This window comes from Heteronotia binoei, chromosome 3 (genome assembly GCF_032191835.1).
Source record: "Heteronotia binoei isolate CCM8104 ecotype False Entrance Well chromosome 3, APGP_CSIRO_Hbin_v1, whole genome shotgun sequence".
Taxonomy (NCBI): domain Eukaryota; kingdom Metazoa; phylum Chordata; class Lepidosauria; order Squamata; family Gekkonidae; genus Heteronotia; species Heteronotia binoei.
The window spans coordinates 157,063,772-157,082,523 of record NC_083225.1 but is presented as its reverse complement, the minus strand read 5'-3'; the positions used below and the strand labels follow the sequence as shown (position 1 = coordinate 157,082,523).

The 18,752-nt window shown below is 42.5% G+C and overlaps 1 protein-coding gene across 8 annotated transcripts in view; it reads left to right on the top strand.

The window, feature by feature from the left end:
* Positions 1-18,752, top strand: part of NBEA (neurobeachin) — a 581,951-nt gene that overhangs the window by 219,280 nt on the left and 343,919 nt on the right. For all 8 annotated transcript variants that reach the window (XM_060234688.1, XM_060234693.1, XM_060234692.1 and 5 more), the window contains one exon: positions 13,306-13,370. In XM_060234688.1, the coding sequence (XP_060090671.1) occupies positions 13,306-13,370 (65 nt within the window). The remainder of the gene's footprint in view (positions 1-13,305; positions 13,371-18,752) is intronic.

Below are 18,752 nucleotides of genomic sequence, written 5' to 3'. Positions count from 1 at the left end.
TTTGGGTCCTCCTCAGCAAGGGAGCATTTTGATGAGTAGTTCCACCTGGTAGCAAGGCAGAATGGTTATTAACTCTGCCTGTGAGAGAAGACAATGTACACTGTGGGGAGGCCAGTCCCTGTTGTTGAGCAGACCTTGTACCATTTAGTCTGACTCTTGGAAAGGGGCAGGCTGTTTTGGGTGAAATCCTATATGTGTGTGAAAAGATGCAACCTAGTGGATAGTCAGTGAAAGTCTGTTTGCACCTGCAAACATTAAAGATAATTCAAACCACACTTTGAACCCATAACTAGTTTAAATTTATGTTCCTCAGCTATTCTTCTGCTTTGACTGTCTCAAGACCTGCCTCAAGTCCAGTGTCAACTTTAAGACCAACGAAGTCTAATCTGGGTATAAGCTTTTGTGTGCATTCACACTTCAGATACATTGAAACAAGAAGAAAAGGAGATTGAATTTATACTTCACCCTTCACTTGGAGTCTCAGAAAAAGCTTACAATCTCCTTCCCTTCCTCTCTCTACAGCAGTTATGCTGTGAGGTAGGTGGGACTGAGAGAGAGCTCTGGAAGAACAGCTCTGAGAGAACTGACTGACTCAAGATCAACCAGTTGACTGCATGTGAAGGAGTGGGGAATGATTTTTAGATTAGAAGCCACTGCTCTTAACCATTACACCAAACTACACTGCACCTGTAGTGTATCGTCATAACGGTACATCAGAACAACGCAATAGCACACAACCAAGCTATATGTGCCCATGCGCAGAGGCGACTGGGCTGTCCCAGGCGCCCAGCACAGAGCGCGGGAGCCCTCGCCAATCACCAGCTGTGGCGGGAAGTTTAACAGGTCAGGATTGGGCTGACCTGTCCAGAAGGCTGGACCGGGAATTGTACATAAGCGGGACCCGGCCCGCGTGTTCCCTCTCTTGTAACGTGCCTCCATTAAAGCATGTTGCCCTACCAACGTCTCCTGTCTCAGTACGTTACAGTGGCGACGAGGATGGGATTCTAGCCACGTCGGCTACATCGGAGACAGGGCAACCCACAGGCCACGACCGCCGCCGCCATCAGCACGGCTCAACAGAGCGGAACCACCGGTCACATCGAGCCATTCAACCCCGCGAATCCCGAGGCCTGGGAGTCCTACTCGGAGCGGGTAGAATGCTACCTGAGGGCCAACAGGATCACCGAGGACAGCATGAAAAGGGACGTTCTCCTGAGCGAGATCGCCAAGGGTCTCTCGGCCCCCGCCCGCCTCACGGAGAAGTCCTACGCGGACATCACCAGACTCCTCACCGGCCATTTCTTGCCACAGCCTTCAAGGGTGGCCCGCCGGTTCCTTTTCCACAGAAGGGACCAGGCTGCAGGGGAATTGGAGTGCTGCGGGTAACAGGGTCCCGCCATTATGATGTATCTACCGAGGGGGGCCAGGTCGTACGGCGGCACATAGACCAGCTACGCCGCCGCACGCTTCCGGAAGAGCCGGCGGACACAGATGAAGCAAGACCCGGGGAAGAGCCAACCAGGGGCCGGCCAGAGGACGCAGCCCCAACGCCCAGTCTACCGACGCACGAAGCGCCCGGGCCGACGGACCTCGAAAGACCTGCCGAGCCAGACCAGCTGCCTCTGGCCGCACCACTGCCCACAGACGTGCCAGCAGCTGACGCCGCGCCTCCCCAGGACAACTTAAGGCGGTCAACCAGGGAGCGCCGACCTCCCGCATATCTCAGGGACTATGTACAATAACCAGGGGGGGAGGGGTGTAGTGTATCGTCATAACGGTACATCGGAGCAACGCAATAGCACACAACCAAGCTATATGCACCCATGCGCAGAGGCGACTGGGCTGTCCCAGGCGCCCAGCACAGAGCGCGGGAGCCCCCGCCAATCACCAGCTGTGGCGGGAAGTTTAACAGGTCAGGATTGGGCTGACCTGTCCAGAAGGCTGGACCGGGAATTGTACATAAGCGGGACCCGGCCCGCGTGTTCCCTCTCTTGTAACGTGCCTCCATTAAAGCATGTTGCCCTACCAACGTCTCCTGTCTCAGTACGTTACAGCACCTATTACATTTCTCTACCTAAATGCAATGGTTGAGGTCATCTTGTTTCAGTGTTTCTGTGCCAGAGATTCCCCACAATCTCTGTAATTTACAGTATAAGTTTAAATAGGATTTCAATTTCATTTCACAGTGAAAAAAGAATTAAAAGAAATTGTTCAAACTGATAATGTAGTTGTTAATTGGGTTAAAATGTGTTGAGTCATGAGCCAGCCAGCTACTTCCTCTTCTGAGGATGAGAAAATAGACCAGTGGAATGCCCACTTAAGTGGCTGGGACTAGAAGCAGATCCAGCAAAAGAAGCATCAGGAAGAGAGAACACTTCTCAGCCAGGCTGCTCATTCTGGCAGGAGATGAAAGAAATGGGACAGAGATCAGAGCCTCAGTCACCATCAGCTTCTCCTGAACTAGCAGAGCGTAGAAGATGGAGAGAGTACTTGACAGCCTGAGAGAGATGAAGAAGCACTGGTTTAATTGCGCAACAGCGATCAGTGCTAATTCCTGGAGCAGTGTGATTACAGGAGCAGGAATGACAAGCTGGTAGAAAGGCAAAGTGCTTCCATCTGGAGGACAGTGGAAACAGGAGTAAGAAGCAACACCTGGGCTTCAAGGGATGAATCAGCTAATGATGCAGATAAAAGAAACACATTGGACAAGGTTCTACATGGAGTCAACCCTGCTTACTATCCCATCTGTGAGCTGACACAGTCAGTGAACAGATTCCTACCTTGCCTTGCACCCTGTCCTGTTTAACCTGTGCTTGCTTTTCAAGATAGAAACACAGATCCCATCTCCTGCCCTGAATTCAAAGCTTTGGACCCTGGAATCCAGACACAGTCTTGTGAGCAAAAATTCTACTTTGTGAGCTGCTGGCATTAAAGTTGTGAGCTACTAGCATTAAAATAGTGAGCTACTGGGTAAATTAGTGTGCTCTGGAGCAGTCCTTTCTGAGCTAAGATAAAAATGTATGAGCTGGAGGCTAAAAATTTGTGAGTTGCTCACGCTAACTCAGCTAAGAGGAAACACTGATCCAGACCTTCCTGTTTCATCAACCTTTGGACTATGCCACTGGTTCCCTGACTCTGGACTACTTTGTCGACCTTGCTCTTATATCTGGACTTCATTGATTGTGATTTTATTTGTGCACCCCAGAGACCCCGAGTGGAGTAAAATTGCCAGACTCTGCCATGAATGTGGCATGTTGTTTCCACCCCACAAGGATGGAGGCTGAGGTGGCAGTGGCCCTGGTGGCTCAGAGCCAGACACTGCAAGAGCAGGTTAACCAGTTAACCAATGTGTTGGCTCTGCTCCAACAACAGCTCCAGCCGCCCTTTCCTCCTGTACCAAATAGCCCCACATGAAAATGGCCCATAAGCCCACTGGAGAAATTCCCAGGAGATGTGGAGGAGTTCCCCATGATCCAGGCTCAGTTTCAGTTTTATATTGCTAACTCAGTGCAATCAGGGAATGCCAATAGGTGGTTCTGCTGTTTGTGACAGGGGGCATGGCTTATGCTGCTGAGTTTCATTTCCTCGTTCAAGACCTGACCTGGAATGAGTCAGCCTTGCAGATGAGGTCCTGGATGAGCTGGCCCATACCAAATGGCTGGCCAATCTCTGGGCATTGGTGGTGCTGTGTCAGTGCACTGCGCACCAACTGGAGGCTCAGAGACAGTCCTGGGGGGAGTTGCTCTGGAAAACAGAGTCTCCCCATTGCTCTGCCCTAGTGCCCAGTCCCATGCCATTGGCATGCGGGGGGGGGGGACAGGCTAGGGCAAGCCCATGCAGCTGGGGGCAGCCTGGCTCTGCTTAATGCCTGCAGAAAAGAATAGGAGGAGAACCCAGGGTCTCTGCCTGTACTGCAGGGATTCTGGGCATTTCACCAGTTCTTGTCCTAAGAAGCATCAACCTGAGATAAATGTTTGGCCCCAGCTTACTGTGGCTCAATTTGGTGTAGTGGTTAAGTGTATGGATTCTTATCTGGGTTTGATTCCTCACTCTTCCATTTGCAGCTGCTGGAATGGCCTTGCTTTAGCCATAGCTCTTGCAAGAGTTGTTCTTGAAAGGGCAGCTTCTGTGGGAGCTCTCTCAGCCCCACCCATCTCACAGGGTGTCTTTTGTGGGGTAAGAAGATGACGGAGATTGTAAGCCACTCTGAGACTCTGATTCAGAGAGAGGGGCAGGGTATAAATCTACAGTCTTCTTCAGGTGAGCTAGGGTGAGCAATTGGGTCCAATAGGCATTGGAAATGGGCAACTCTTCTCCAATGAGTCTTTACCTGAAAACACAGATGATGATAAACTCTGGCATCTCCCAATGCTTAGTGGATCTGGAGTTTGCCTGCCAGAACCAGATTCCAATTTGGCCCAAGGAGAGCATTGTCTTGGTAAAGTAAAAGCGCAAGGCTCTGCCCTGAATTTGACATGCTGAGTCTCTTAGACTCCAGTTTTTGTTTTTAGAATCTGCACAAGGTGGGTGTTCTGCATAGGGATTAATTTTGTCCACAATTGTTAGAGAGTAAATTAGCTGATATAATTGAACACACCTGTCTGCTCAACAGTGGTACCATACATCACACATTTTTTCTCCTCAGCCCTCGACAACTACTTTTCTCCTCCTGTTGAGTGAACTCTGTCTCCAAGCTGGGATTGGTGAGGGGCATTGTGGAGGAGAATTGATGATCTCCATCCCTCCTTCCATTTCTTCCCTGCAATTGCCTGTCTTTCCTTCTGTGTACATCAAAGGCAACAGGAAAATGTGAAAACTGCCAAATGAAGCTGTAGCTTTTCCTAACCTTATATGTTACATTTATTTTTGCCAATGCACTAGATACTTGATAGAATACTGAGATGATGCAGTCTCTGCCTGGAGGGCTTGAACTTTACAATGGGTAGACAAGACTGGGTAGGGGAAGATGTCAGAAATTGATGAATGACTAGGATGGTGACATGAGAGAGAGTTAGATTGTGGTGTAAGGGCAGCTAAGGCAATCCCAGGGGGCTCAGAAAAGGCTTTCATTTTTTAATACATAAATATGAATTGACTGAGTAACTGAGTTCAGACAGCTTGTGTTTAAACTACTTCATGTTGTCTCTGAAACACAAAATAGTAATGTCATAAAATTGTGAAAATTTAAATTCTTTGGAGCGTGCAATAAGAAATTACTACTGCCCAGGTTTTATTTTGTACAAAATCCTCAAAATAAGAAACATTTTAGGAACACCAGAATGGAAACTAAACATATTTGCAGTTAATATTTTATAAGAAAATTGGTTATGCTGCTTTTCAGCAACTTTTTACTAGTATAAAAGTCAGATTGGCATAGTGGTTAAAGTGTTGGAAGCAAAGTTCCCTCTAAGGTGAGTTAGTGTGAGCTAGCTCACAGTTTTTTTAGCCTCTGGTTCACATACTTTTGTCTTAACTCAGGAAGGATAGCCCCAGAGCAAACTAATTTGTGTAGTAGTCAAATTGCTTGCTCACAACTTTAATGCCAGTAGCTCACAAAGTAGAATTTTTGCTCACACAGCTCCACAGCTTAGAGGGAACATTGGTTGGAAGAGATCTGGGAGACCCGGGTCTGAATCTCCACTCTGCCATTGAAGCTCTCTGGATGACCTTGGATGAGTCACATACTCTGAACCTTAGAGGTTGTTGTGAGGATAGAATGAAGAGGAAAATGATATAAGCTTCTTTGGGTTTTCTTTGGGGAAAAAGGGAGTATAAATAAAGTAAATAAATAAATGAAAAATTGTACATGTCAAGAGGCATTTGAAATTATTTTAAATTTAAGGCCTAGTGAATCAGGACACAAAATTTTAGCATGCAGTATGTGGTATAGGCTGAATAGACAAGGAGTTGCCTTGAAAGAATGCTATGCTGGCTCTTAATAAAAGAAGAAAATACACAAGGTACTTTATTAGGTGTGCTGCTACTATATTCTCCAATTAATTTCAGCTACATGGTAAAGGGTTTTTTTAAATTATATGATAGGTATTTGCTACATATTCCCATGATGCAAGTTGTTTTTTCAATCCCACCTTTCCCTCTAATGAATTCAAGGCAAAATTCTCTCTCCCACACCCTCTTTTATTACATTAATTAATTTAAAACATTTATTCTCACAATAAAAATGTGAGATAAGTTAGGCTGAAAGAGTAGTTGGACCAAAGTTACCACATGAACTTAATATCAGAATGATATTCACTGTGGGGTGCACTCCATAAACCATTGGCCTGTCAACCAGGTCTGTTGCATTCCATTGGCTGAGGATTGAGGTGCTGCTTCACAGAGGAGAGAAAGAAAGCCTTCCCTTAATTGGCTGAAAGAGGGAGAAGGAGGGAAACAGCCACAGAACCCGCCCCCCTCAGTTGTCTGTGGATTCTTCCCCCTCATCCTCTGAGGAACCAAGCAGCCAGAGAGACATAGCCAAAAAATGGCATTCATTGGCAGCAGAATGACATTTTATTCTAGGTACAGAGAGAGAAACAGATAGAGGGAATATGGAGGCCTGTGTGTTCCTTTGCTTTCTGCTCAGTGCCTGTTGCTAGCCAACCAAGCTTGGTTTTGTCAGTAAGAGGCAGGGGGAGGAGGCCCTTTCCAGGCCTTTTGGGGGGCTGGTTCTGACTTGGGTTGCTAGCTCCAGGTTGGGGGATTCCTGAAGATTTTGTGGTGGATTCCATGGAAGCCAGATTTTGGGGAAGGGAGAGGCCTCAGCTGAATATTATGGGATAGAGTCCACCCTCCAAAGTAGTTATTTTCTCCAAGGGGAGAGAGATCTGTTGTCTGGAGTTTAGTTGTGATCCCAGGAGATCTTCAAGCTCCACCTGGTGATTTCCTACCCTAGGCCCGGCAGCACTCCCTATGCGTGACTTGATGCCACCTGACTGGCGTGACTTAACTAGGCCTGGCTGCTTGATCCTATTCAGCAGCATTCCCCATATGACAGCCAGTGTGATGTGGCAGCCAGCGCTTTAGAGCAGGGTCTACCAGACCCAGGTTCCCAATGTGAAAGTTAGCTGAGAAGGAGAGAGAGTTGCCAAATCCAGGTTGGGAATTCCTGGAGATTTGAGGGGTGGAACCTGGAGAGGGTGGGTTTTGAGGAGGAGTGGGAACTGACAGGTACAATGCCATAGACTCCACCCTCCAAACCAGTCATTTTCAACAACATCTATTGGGTCTCCTTTTTCTACATATTTGTTCACCCCCTCAAAGAAATGTAACAGGTTAGTGAGGCAAGATCTTCCCTTACAGAACCCATGCTGAGTCTTCCTCAATAACCCGTGTCCATCAATGTGCCTCCTCATTCTGTCCTTGATAATGCTTTCTTTATCAAAAGAAATTTACCAGTAGCTCACTATTTTAATGCTAGTAGCTCACAACTTTAATGCCAGCAGCTCATAAAGTAGAAAGCTTTATCAAAAGCTTTCTGGAAATCAAGGTAACAACATCTATCGGGTCTCCTTTGTCCACTTGTTTGTTCACCCCCTCAAAGAAATGTAACAGGTTAGTGAGGCAAGATCTTCCCTTACAGAACCCATGCTGAGTCTTCCTCAATAACCCGTGTCCATCAATGTGCCTCCTCATTCTGTCCTTGATAATGCTTTCTACCAACTTTCCCGGTATTGAAGTCAGACTGACTGGCCTGTAATTTCCCGGATCTCCTCTGGAACCCTTTTTAAAGATGGGAGTGACATTTGCTACCTTCCAGTCCTCAGGAACGGAGGCAGATTTCAGTGAAAGATTACAGATTTTTGTTAGAAGATCCACAATTTCAACTTTGAGTTCTTTTAGAACTCTTGGATGTATGCCATCCGGACCCGGTGACTTATTAGATTTTAATTCGTCTATCAGCTGTAGGACCTCCTCTTTTGTCACCTCAATCTGACTCAGGTCTTTCAACACCCCTTCCAAAATTAGTGGTTCTGGGGCTGGCAAAAAGTTCTCATCTTCCACAGTGAAGGCGGAGGCAAAAAATTCATTCAGCTTCTCAGCCATTTCCCTATCCTCCTTCAGTAATCCTTTTACCCCATGTTCATCCAAGGGCCCCACTGCCTCCCTGGCTGGTTTCCTACTTCTAATACTCATTTGTACTCATTTAGAGGTACATTTAGGTTGTACTCCTTTAAAGGTACATTTTCTCAGAACATGTACATTACATTTATCTAACCTGACTAATATTGTTTATAGGAGCTATACTCCATGTCTTTGTCTAATTTTTATTTATTAATAAAATTTATATCCTGCCTTTCTGCCCTTATAAGGGTAGTTAAAGCTAAAAATTTAAAACACAATAAAATTACATTATAAAACCATTAAAATCAACTTTCTCCTGAACATACATCATTAAAACATTTTAAAAGAGTTTTTTTAAAGTTAAAATACATTTTCTAAATAAAAATTATTAGCCATGACTTTTTGTTGTCAATAATCCCATAATAATTTGTGTGTATTAAATGAAGTAATTCCCCCTGCTGATTTCCTGACCTCCTTAAGAATAGTATCTTTTTAAACCTTTCCACTGTTTAACACTCATTAATTGTAATTATTTAGTGTATGGACATAGGGGCAGCCATGCTAGATCAGACTAATGGCCCATCTAGTCTAGCATTCTGTTTTACAAAGTGGCCAGTCAGTTATTCCAGGAGACATATCAACAGGACATGTAGGACAAAGCCTTTCCTGTTGATACTTCTCCTTAACACCCTATTCAGAGGTTTGCTGCCTCTCAGCATACAGCTTCCATTTAATTATCATGGCTGTTAACCATTCATGAATCATATCCTCCTTGTCTATTTGTAAGGCTAACTAAACTTGTAGACACCACTACATTCTGTGACAGCATGTTCTACAATTTAAGTTCTCCTTCACTGAAGGAATAGTGCTATTTTCTCCATCTTCTCAATGACAGTTCTCTCTCCCTACTTATCTCACAGAATCATGGAATCTCATGCTTATGAGTGGGAGCAGAGCAGAGCTTATGAGTAGGAGCAGAGCAGAGCAAGACAAGGGGGTACAATGGCTTTTCTCCTGCAGAATAAAGTAGGGTAAACAAACGTAGATATAGGTATGTTTAGAGAGGTTTCATACATTATTTCTAATATCAAGTCCTTAAACCTCTACTGAGATCCACCCAATATACGTAGACCAAGGTCTTACATTATTCCATTCTACGACCCCTTTTTAAAGCTAATTTCCCGTTCTATGGGTCCAGTGGGATGCATGGCTAGGGGTGCGCGCTCAGTATAAACCAAGTCAAATACTTTTTTTAAAAAAAGGCTTTTATTCAGGCTCAGCTGTACCTAATGGCTGGTGAGCTTCTCTTGCAGCTCACTGCAATCCAGTGCAAGTTGTGTCACACATTAGTCAACTCCAAAGCTGTGAGTTCTTTTACGGACAAAAGATCCCCAGGGTAGGTGGGATTTGGGCCGTCCTGGTTTTGAATGGCATAAAGATAAAAAGTTTGTCTCTTGCTGGCTGGTTTAAAGTTAACTGCTATCAGACATTGGTGGGGAAAAGTGGAAAAAATACCTTGATTAGGCTGCTATGAGTCAAATCTGCATGGACCCAAAGAACCTGGGTGAGGCAACATGATTAACATATGTTAATTAGGTTGAAGTGAGCCAGATCTGCACTGGCAGAAAAGTTTGAGTGAGTCCGAATAGCTCTTGAAACAGGATAGAATGTAAATTAATAATTTTAGTGCCCTTCTTGACTTTCTAAGTAAAGGGAAAAAATGGAACTGTAACAGAAACTCTTTGGGTTAGGCAGATGTCTCTGGGGTATGCCAGGATATTCCAGTGTTGAGAAGTCTTTTGTTATTGAAAATGAAGTGGATTCTTATTGTTATTGAGAACTCTGAGCTGGGGGAGATTGTACTTTATGATGTGAGCACACCCTTTCTCTCGGCCCCTGGGAATTTCCAGTGTCATGGCTGAACCCAGATGCCTTTAAGAGACTCTCTACAATTCAGGTCCCCATGGCACTTAGGATGTAAAAGTTGTACCTATTAAAACAACTAAGTCTAAAATAAGATGGGGACCTCACTAACCAAGAGGTCATGGCTGGAGGAGTTTAATTTTATGTTTGACTATCTGTTGTGAGCCGCCCTGAGCCACCTTCGTGGGAAGGGTGGGATATAAATCATAAATAAATAAAAATAGGGTCCTTGTACTACCATGAAATAAATGAAAGTCCAGTTTCTTCTGAGAAGAGCATGTATGTTTTCTGCCATTCTGTTGTTATTTCTGTTGTAATTACTAACATCTTGACCTGCATGTCGGTCACAGATGGGTTATGCATGGCAGGTAGGGTCAGGAGGAAATAGCATACTGTACCTGCAGGTGGACAGGGATGAAGGGGAAAGCAACTACTTAATAATTGTTATGAATATCACCTGGACTGCTTTTACCCCCACCATGAGAATACCACTGTAATACTATCACCCATATGTAGGCATCATTTCCTTTTAGATAGCAGCATTCTTTACATCAGACATCTTATTTATCTCCTGTTCACATTATTACAACTCTGAGATTAACTGGCAAGCCTTTGTTGAATTTCACATTATGAAATGAAAAACTGTATGACACTTTTTCATTGGCCCCAAAGGTGAAAGTAAGTAGATATGACCTGTAAGAAATTAATCAAAGTGATACCTCCATCTTCTTTTTAAAGACCCTGAGTAACACATTATCAGTAAGTAATTCAAGTTGCCATATTTTCACTCTGACCAACATATTACATATTTATTTATCAATTCAATTTTATTACATATCTCCAAAGGCGGGTTCTGAAGAGCAGAAAGCCAGACTTCCCCAGCGTTTTGACATGGGCCCAAGTAGATAGTCAAGTAGTAGCCAACCCACTCCCACCCAGCAGAAGCAGCCAATCTCCAGTCTAGGTGCCAAGGGTGCTACCCACAGTCCACAAGCCAGTGACCCAGAAAGGAGGAGGAATGGAGGGACACGCAGAGGGACTATGGGAGGCTTGGATCTTATTCTGTGAGGTCCAGAGAGTGGCAGCCCAGCTTGGGGAGATTTACCTTGAGGAAGGGCAACTTGTCCACCCTGGCCGGATCCAGGCAGGACAGGCAAGGGATGAGAAGATCTCCATTTGGGAGAGCATCTTCTCACTCTGGATCAATAGTTCCTCTAAGCTGTGGAGCCTTGTGAGCAAAAATTCTACTTCATGAGTTACTGGCATTAAAGTTTTGAGCTAGTGCATAAATTAGTTTGCTCTGGGGCCATTTTTCTTGAGCTAAGACAAAAATGTGTGAGCCAGAGGCTAAAAAACTGTGAGCTAGCTCAGACTAACTCAGCTTAGAGGGAACATTGCTCTGGACTCTGGTGGGGAGGGCAGGAAAAGAGACTCTTGGCCACATAAGAGAGATCAGGCTACATGACAGCTTTGCATGACCAGAGGATTGGCATTGGCAGGCTCAAGAGAGTTGGCAAGGTTCTTCCTCAGTGTCACCTCTGCTGAATCTTCCACCATTGCATGACTGGCATCCTCACCTCTGCTGATCTCCCAATTCACCACTGAAAACCAGTGCCTCCCACCTTCTCCAATTCCAAGGCCAAATTTCCAGCCCCCAGTTTGGGGAAAATTTTGCACCTTCCCCAGTGACCCCTTTGTGGCAGAATGTCCCCCACCCATGTCTGGAGGGGGGCAAACCTCCAACACTTTCCTCCTCTGTCCTCTGCAAGCACCTGCCAAGGGTGTACCTAACTATATTGCTGCTGGAGGAAAGAGTGGCAGCCAGCAGGAAGAAGAAAAGATGCTTTCCCTTTCAGCAGAGATAAGTGGAGGGCTGCCTAGACTCAGGATGCTATGGGTGGGACATCAAGGCAGGCCACCCTCCAAGAGGTCATTCCCCAGGGACACTGACAGTGCCATCCAAAAGGCCTGAATAGAAGGCCCAGGAAGCAGTCACTTGCCTCATCAGCGAGATGTTTGTGGTGGATGGCCAACCCTTCTCCCTCATGAAGGACATAGCCTTTTGCTAGCTACTGCATCATCTTGCTCCCTGGTACTCCATCCTTTAATGGAGGACCATGAGTTGACAAGTGTTGCCTGCTATGCACCATCCTGTAGAGGCAAAGGTCAAGGCTCAGCTCTTCAGAACAGAAGGCAGAACCATGTGCTTCAAGGCAGATCTCTGGAGCAGTCAGCTGCACAGCTACCTCTACCTCACCACCTACTGGTGGCAACCGGAGAACCTCCCTGTCTAGACTGGTGGGGCACGGCCCAGGCCCCAAGAAGGGATTGTCCTGCCACCAGGCTACAAAATGTTCTTGCACCATGCACAGGGGATGGGTGCAGACTAGATGGCAGCAAACATTGCTGCCATGATATAGCAATGAGTCCACCTAACACCCAAATCCCACCAGGGGAGAGGTGTTCACAATCAGGAGGGGCGCAGGAGGATATAAAATGTGAAGTGAGGTGTAAATGTAATAAATACATTGAATTTTTAATGATGAACATGGGAAAATGAGGAATCTTCTGAAATACTATTTCTTATTTTATTTATTTTGATCATATGTATTCTGCATTCTCAGTTGTTGTTAGGGTCAGAAGTCAATTTACATCTTGTTTCCTAAAATTTCCCTAAGGAAATTGCAAATGGTAGTTGGATGAAACATAAAACTTACTTTAAAATATGCAGTGAAAACTAGATAAGCAACAGAACAGTCATTTGCTGAGCTTGCTAGAGATCATGTTTAAGCTGATGGCAGATTATTCTTCTAATTATGGAAAAAATAATTTAGGATGTTCATTTTGCTGTCGCAGAGATTGACATAAAACTGACAGTACACAGTAAACTTTTAAAATTAGCTTCACTGCTAAACATAGAATTTTATCTTGTTTAGAATTCACTGCATAATTGTTATACCAAATTTCTCCAGTAAACCTTTAATTTGCAAAATGACTGTAAATAAATGTTTAGTTTAGGAACTGGTGTCAAGCTATTTCCATGTTTTAAGTCTTGTTTTAATGATCATTTACTAAAGCAGACCATATATTAAACCTTAAATTGGATTAAGGTTAAATTTCGTTTGCTTTAACATTTTGGTATATACTTGTGCAGTATTATTTATAGCATTATAACCCCACAGAAGAATGGAGATTTCATAAGACTGTGCATATGCATAGCCTGAGAAACCCATGGAAAACATCGTAGAAATCTATATATATATCGAACACAATTTTTTTCTTTTTAACATTTAAAACTGTTTTATTCTTCCTTTTTAGGAGTGGCAGAACTCCATTCAAAAGAATGCAGGACTTGCTTTTATTGAGCTCATCAATGAAGGAAGGTAATTAATTTTAACATTTTTGGACAAGTAGTCATTTGGTGTATAATTCCACGGGGTGATGATACTTTTGCCATCTGCTCTAAGTGAGCACTTGAGGAAAAAGTGTTTAAGCTAAACTGTTTTACAGCAGAGATATTTTGAGAAATATTCATTACTACATAAAATATTTATTTTAACATATATTCCCTGAATTCACCTATGCAAATTTGAGGGTTTTTTTCTGAAATTGAAGTACCTTTTTACTTAAGCAGCAATGTTTTTTTGTTTTGGGGGAGTTTTTTGCAGATAGAATCTAAGACACCCAGTCTGCAAATCCATCTGTCACTCCATCTGCTTTCAAAAACAGTGTTCATAATATAATAAAGTATATTTGTACAGTTAATGAAGGAGCATTATTTTTGACAATTGTTTTGGCTAATTTGAAATATTTTTACATAAATTCAACTCTGTGTATTCTTACTTTATGTAAAAAATAGTTAAGATTTAGGTGCTACTGGATTTCGTTATTTTTGTCTTTTAATTCAGAATGTACATACCCAACTAATAATAGTAATTTTATTGTTGATACTTGTGACATCTATTGTCTTTTGCATGCTCATTGGGGGAATACTTAAAATTTGCTCATCCAGTAGTATGCCATGTAAATAACAGACACACATTAATAATGTACATGTATTATTTCTCTTCATATGTTGAAGCATCAAGTTGTCTGACAGTTGCTCCCAGGCTTGGACTCAATGAGACCTCTCTCAAAAGCCAAAACTGCCCTTAACTGACAGAAACAAAGCCTGGAATGCTGACAGAACTGTTGTGGTTGCCTAGCAGTAGCCACTGAGAGCATCTCTTTCTTAAACTCCTTTATCATTTGTGGGTGGGGGTTTTTTTGTTTGTTTTTTTACAAACCTGGGACATTTTTGAGGTTTGCAGAAAGATCTGTCCTGTCCATTCCAGACTCCAATCTCCATATTTGCGTATCCTCAGATGTGGTCACATTGAGAAATATACTGATGAGCAGGTATCCATGAGAAATCCACAGGACAATTCCCTCACTGGTCCCTGCTTTGTCCTCTGTCTTCTGATACTCCCCAGTGGCATTTCTCTACCCTTTCCTCTCATTGCTACCTCCTTTTACCAACTTTTCCCATCCAAACTGTACTCCTTTGCCCCCTTACCCTCAACACTGGCCCCTACCTCCCCCTTGTCTTCTTGCTATACCTCTTTTGCTCAGTCTGATTTGATGTGTCCACTACCACCTCTTCTCCCTTGAAGCTCTTCCCCTGTCCTTCTTGCTGCTGCTCTGCCCACCCCCTTCCTTCCCTGCCCACAAGGCCACCTGCCCTCCTCCCTGCTCCTTCAACGTAAGCAGTGCTGGTTCCTTGCCCAGCCATCATCTTTAATAGTGATAGCAGTTCTCCTGGCTGCTTGGCTGCCTCAACAGCAGTGATTGCTTCAGTGCCTCAGTTGAGGTGGTTCAACATACAAGGAAGCTCAGCATGAGGAATGCAAAACAAGAAACCACAAAGCATGAATTACAATTAACAAATTGCAAAACTCTAATATTGTGAAATATCTAGCCAATGGCTAGCAGCTAAATAATAACAAAACAAAGACTCTCATGCACCAGAAGCACATGAATAAGTACACCGTTCCCCCCCCCCAAGATAGATAGATAGATAGATAGATAGATAGATAGATAGATAGATAGATAGATAGATAGATAGATAGATAGATAGATAGATAGATAGATAGATAGATATATCCATAGGTGGAGTCCACAGACTTCCAGATCATTCATATAGGAAGACAACGATGTATCAGCCAAATGAAGATGCCTTTTCCAGATACTGGAGAACATTTCAATAACGCTTCAAGCTATTCAGCCTTTGCTAGTGACTTCACATGAGAGCCTGTGATTCTATCCAAGCACTATGAGTTCTGTGTCTGATGTTAGTAAATACTGAAATAAGGTTCCATCACAGCAGCCAGATGAACCAAAGAAAAAATTATTGAAATGTTTTCCAGTATTCAGTTGGCTTGGCATCCGTGGGTGTGGCCTAATATGCAAATGAGTTCCTGCTCTACTTGTTCTACAGATAAGCCCCGTGTGAAACAATGGTGCCATCGGGGTGTGGCCTAATATGCAAATGAGTTCCAGCTGGGCTTTTTCTACAAAAAAGCCCTGCTTGTTCTTATCTACTACTACAGACAGATTAACATGACTACCCATGTTTAATATACAACAAGCTAAGCAAGCAAACCACACACAAAAGACTCTCTTCTTACATCCCAGAAAGTCACTTAGACTTTTGACATTTTTAGCAGACTTTTGCATAATTTGCCTTTGCCTCAGAGTTGTTGTTGTTTTTTTAAACCAGGTATATTGATATTCATCATGCTGTACTTTAAGCACTGGACACATTGCAATTTTGTGATCTTCATTATGAATGATTTTAGTGGACTGTCGGTTGATCAGTCCAAAATATTGTTTCCTTTGCTGTTGTGAACATAAAACAAATGGACACAAATCACTGTGATCATATTTTTCTGTCATATGTATATATTGGTTGCAATGTGTATTAGAGCATGCGCTTAATATTCCAGCTTTTATTTCCTTGGTTTTTGATTTTGTCCTTTCGGTTGGCAAAGAAGAAATAGTTATAAATATTTATTCCACTTAATAGCTAAGTTTTGAACGCAGCTCATCAATCATAGCTGGAGAATGCAATTGTGCTGTTGTCAACAATTAACAGGACATAAACAGTTGATGAATGTGCAGTAGAATTAAAGTGCTCCCTTGAACAGCCTGAAATTATAAACGGGATAATTTAAAGGAATCTAACAAAGGAGCTTTATAATTAAAACAAAGCAAGGTTAATGGAATGTAAAATTGCATATAATTACCATGCAATTATGATTGAATTTTAAAATGTGAATTGAAGAGCAAGGCAGGAGAATTTGTGAATTGGACTTGCAAAATTCATTGTTGGATTTCTGTTGTTTCAATGGTAGCAAGAATTGAAAATTGAATATACAACAGATTGAAAAATCTGGCAGGTTGCTTTTCAAAATGATACATATTCTCTTTTATATGAATTCATATAATATGCTTCCAAAAAGCCTCTTTAAGTATGTCTAAACATTTTGAGTGGATTTTTTTTTCTTTACTTGGCAGATTCCCATGTAACATATAATCTCCTCTCGCTTTCTGTAACAGCTTGCCATACTATGTTGTGTGGTGTGGGTATAAAAACATAGGTTCAGAATCTTTTAGGAATTCTAGTCTATGTTATGCAGCATCAACTTCAGATTCAATTGCATCTCTAAATTCAAACAGTAGTTACCACATGGACCATGATGTGGGCATAAGATTAGTGCCAGGGTCCAAATTGCAGTTTATACACATAAATTCCAATGAAAGGTACTTGAGCTCTGTGGAAATTTGGATTTTGTTTCTTTGAACAAGTGACCCTGCTGCCACGTGTGAAACTTTTCTTCCAGTTTGTTCAAGCATATTGGCTAGAATGAGACCCAGGGGTGCCAGTCGAGAAAGAAAAAGATCTAAAGCCCCACTAGGATTATAGAACTGTTTTTGTGATTCCTTGGACCTGGCCATCAAAATTATTTCTTAAATTTCATCCAGATGTTCTTCCTTAATTGCCTTTTTGTCTTTTTTGCTGTCTTCATTCTTGTTTTAATGCTGTTTAAAAAAATGTTGTAACAGAAAAAAAGATGATGTATATTGTAAAACTAAGATTTTCAGTTAAATATGTAATACACTTTAGAAGAAATTGTCAGCTGGTTCCAAAGAGTTGTTGCTCATGCAAGTAAATACAACCACATGCCACAGTTTCTGGGACATTATACCCCCAAATTTGACCTTGCAATGGCAGTGCTGTGGTTTTGGCAGAGGGTGCAGGCAAATATGCTAAAAGAAGTCTTTGAGAAAGAACTGTGTTTTACAAACTATTAGAAGTTACTCTGAGCAATTGATATGCTAGTCATATTTTGTGATGTATTTAACCCAAGTCACAGCAATTTGTTGTCCAGGCCAAGAACCTTTAAATTAGAAAATTCCAGTTTTCCATCCTGACTTGCTGTCAGACAGAGGTAAATTGCATGCTACATGTAGAGTTGTAATAGTTCTCCCCTCATTATACCTCTTCTTTTCATATAAAGTAAGTCTTTTTTCCCCCATTGCTAGTATTCCCAATTCATTTGTTTCTTTTTATGCCCTTTCTATACCATAAAAATGACATTGTCAGACAAGTGACATTGAAAAATGTATCCCTTTTTATAGGAAGAGTTTGACATGATAAAAATGGCATAACAATAAAGACATGAATTTGATTCACACCCAGAAAGCAAAATGAAAACTAGTTTTCAAGTCAAACCAAGCAGGGATGAGGAATTTGACGTCCTCTCTGCTTATATTTACACATGTAAGAAAGTTCTGATGACTGTTTTTTCTGAAGCAGATGGAGGGCTCATTTTGTGGCTGGAAGCAGTGCAGTAAGAAGGTTTGCTTAACCTTTTCCCTACTGGCTAATTTTATTCTTGAAGTCAGCCCTCCAGCTGTCCCCGCTCCCCATACACACTTTTTACCTCAGATTTTAACATGCTCAAACATTAGAGGAAAGAGCTTGGGAAGATGATTTGGAACACATGGGTAACTGTTGGGCCTTGGCTCCTCCTACTTCTTGTGCTGCTTGAGATGGGGGGCCCACTCTGAAACTGTTTTCCTTCAAAAATAGAAGCAGCTGTCAGGCTTCGTGTTTCTGTATTGAATGTACTTTATCCTTCTGAATTCTCCTTCAATATCATCTTTAAAAAGAGAATAAGTAGGTGACCATAGAAGGCAAAGTGGAGTGACTACATAAGCGAGACACTTGTTTGTTTAAAGAAGAAGAGTTTTAGGAACATCCAAGAAATATTACACAATTTGATAGTGCATCCCTGAATCCTTTGCAACATTGAAAGGCATCATGGAGCACATGTAGTGCAGCTGCTTGGATCACAGTATACCTGTGCCAGCTCATATTAAAAGGCAGGTAACTGAGCAGTAAACATTTACAGTTTTTGTGGCAGGCAGCTGCAACCAACATTACACATTATAAAATAAAAACTGAAGCTTTCTAGGACAGAACCTGACTCTTTGCTTGGATGAGAAAAATTTCCAGTGATGTTTGTCATTGAAGCAAAAATACAAAGGCAGGATTTTCAAAGCACTCATCACTGCCTTAAATCTGCTTTTGTTAAAGGCTGTGATAACACATTGATGGTTTTCAGCTGGAACAGCCTTTTAAGCCTATTTTAAGTATTAAATTTCATCCAAAGAGCCTATGAGTTATTGTTTTGTTTAAGAGGGACTGAAGTGAAGAGGTG